The sequence below is a fragment of the Mizuhopecten yessoensis genome, unplaced genomic scaffold (genome assembly GCF_002113885.1).
Source record: "Mizuhopecten yessoensis strain PY_sf001 unplaced genomic scaffold, ASM211388v2 scaffold5971, whole genome shotgun sequence".
In the NCBI taxonomy this organism is placed as follows: domain Eukaryota; kingdom Metazoa; phylum Mollusca; class Bivalvia; order Pectinida; family Pectinidae; genus Mizuhopecten; species Mizuhopecten yessoensis.
The window spans coordinates 80,837-82,325 of record NW_018406315.1 but is presented as its reverse complement, the minus strand read 5'-3'; the positions used below and the strand labels follow the sequence as shown (position 1 = coordinate 82,325).

At 32.1% G+C, this 1,489-nt stretch overlaps 1 protein-coding gene across 1 annotated transcript in view; it reads right to left on the bottom strand.

The window, feature by feature from the left end:
• The window catches only part of LOC110451365 (cleavage and polyadenylation specificity factor subunit 3-like), a 33,016-nt gene that overhangs the window by 20,098 nt on the left and 11,429 nt on the right, over positions 1 to 1,489 (bottom strand). Inside the window, 2 exon segments of the mRNA XM_021499334.1 lie at positions 274 to 363; positions 791 to 989. Coding sequence (XP_021355009.1) covers positions 274 to 363; positions 791 to 989 — 289 coding nt within the window.

The following is a 1,489-nucleotide window of genomic DNA, read 5'->3' as shown; positions in this document are numbered from 1 at the left end:
GGGGGGGGGAGGAGGTGTAATTGGAGGGCTAAGGGGTGTTAGAGATGCACTTATAATTAATATTTGTTAAGGTTTGCACATTGCGTTCCAGGGGGAAAAATATGGGTAGACAAGGTCATAATCTCACAGCCCCCTTCTCTTTACTTCTAGAACAGCCCCTGAACGACAAGGTGTAAATATTACACTAAACATTTTCTTGAATTCATATACACTAAGATCCTGATATGCATTTGTTAATCATTTAACCAGAATGTTTACACCATTTTAACTTACAATAATCACTACATCTGGATGAACATTTGGAATTTCTGCTGCCATTAAATGTCTGTCTTCTTGTCGGGAAAAGTCTCCAGTATACAATATCTGAAATACCATCGTAAAAACATGCATTATTTTTCACTTATTTTTCACTTATACTTCTTTATCAGCAACATATGCACTACATTCGTATGCTAAATTAAGTTCTGGGAGTACACATTAAAATAAAATATGTGGAATGTAATAGATTTAAAAAGAATATATAATGAAACTGATGCTTAGTATTGCTTAGTCATAACTTCTCCAATGTTGATTAAAATACAATGTTAGCATATTATGTTTATTTAATATGGTGCGCTAACTATATGTCACTTAAGTGCAAGGAAAAGGGGAGACAAGTTGCTTTGCATAGGTAAATATTGATCTGCCAAGTTACTACTTCTATAACTACACTGATATAAAAATACAAAATCATACCACTTTTTTGACATCTACAAGTGTATATTTGTCAGTTTTCCCAAGGTATACTAACCTTTACACCTGCAATCTCTATCATAAACATAGCTGCCCCTAACACATGACCTGCAGTGTAGCACCAAAATTTTATTCCGTTAATTTCCACTTCCTGGAAACAAAAAAATAAACATGTTTTGGTGATAAAACCATTGATAACAGATAACAGCTGTATTGGATTTCAACAATAAACAACAGAATTTACCTCAGTATTATTACTTATTTTTCCATTGAAGTATTAATTACCAAGTAAAACTGGTTTAACTCTTAATCATAACAATGATGTAATGAAACCTTTCTTTGTTACTTGTGATCTTTCATAGTTATGTTTTATTTTTCTTCCAACAAAGGATAAATTATCACGTACAGCTGCTCAACAGTATAATAAAATCTCTTGATTACTTAAAGATGCACCTATGGATGTACCTAAATGAATATATATCTGTGAAATTGCTAGTAAAAATGTACTTTATTTTTATTTTACCAATATCACCTGCATGTATCTTATAAATTGCACCATTATCAAAAAACCAATCTTATACCAAATTATCCAATAATAGTGTGATCTTAATAAAAGCGAAGAATAATTATTATCTGAATGGGGAAAAGAATTCCCTTGAATTCTAATGGCCGACCCTGGAACAGGGAACACAGTACTATATAATGCTAAACAACCTGGAACAGGTTATGTATAAAAAGACCCTGGAACAGGGTATAC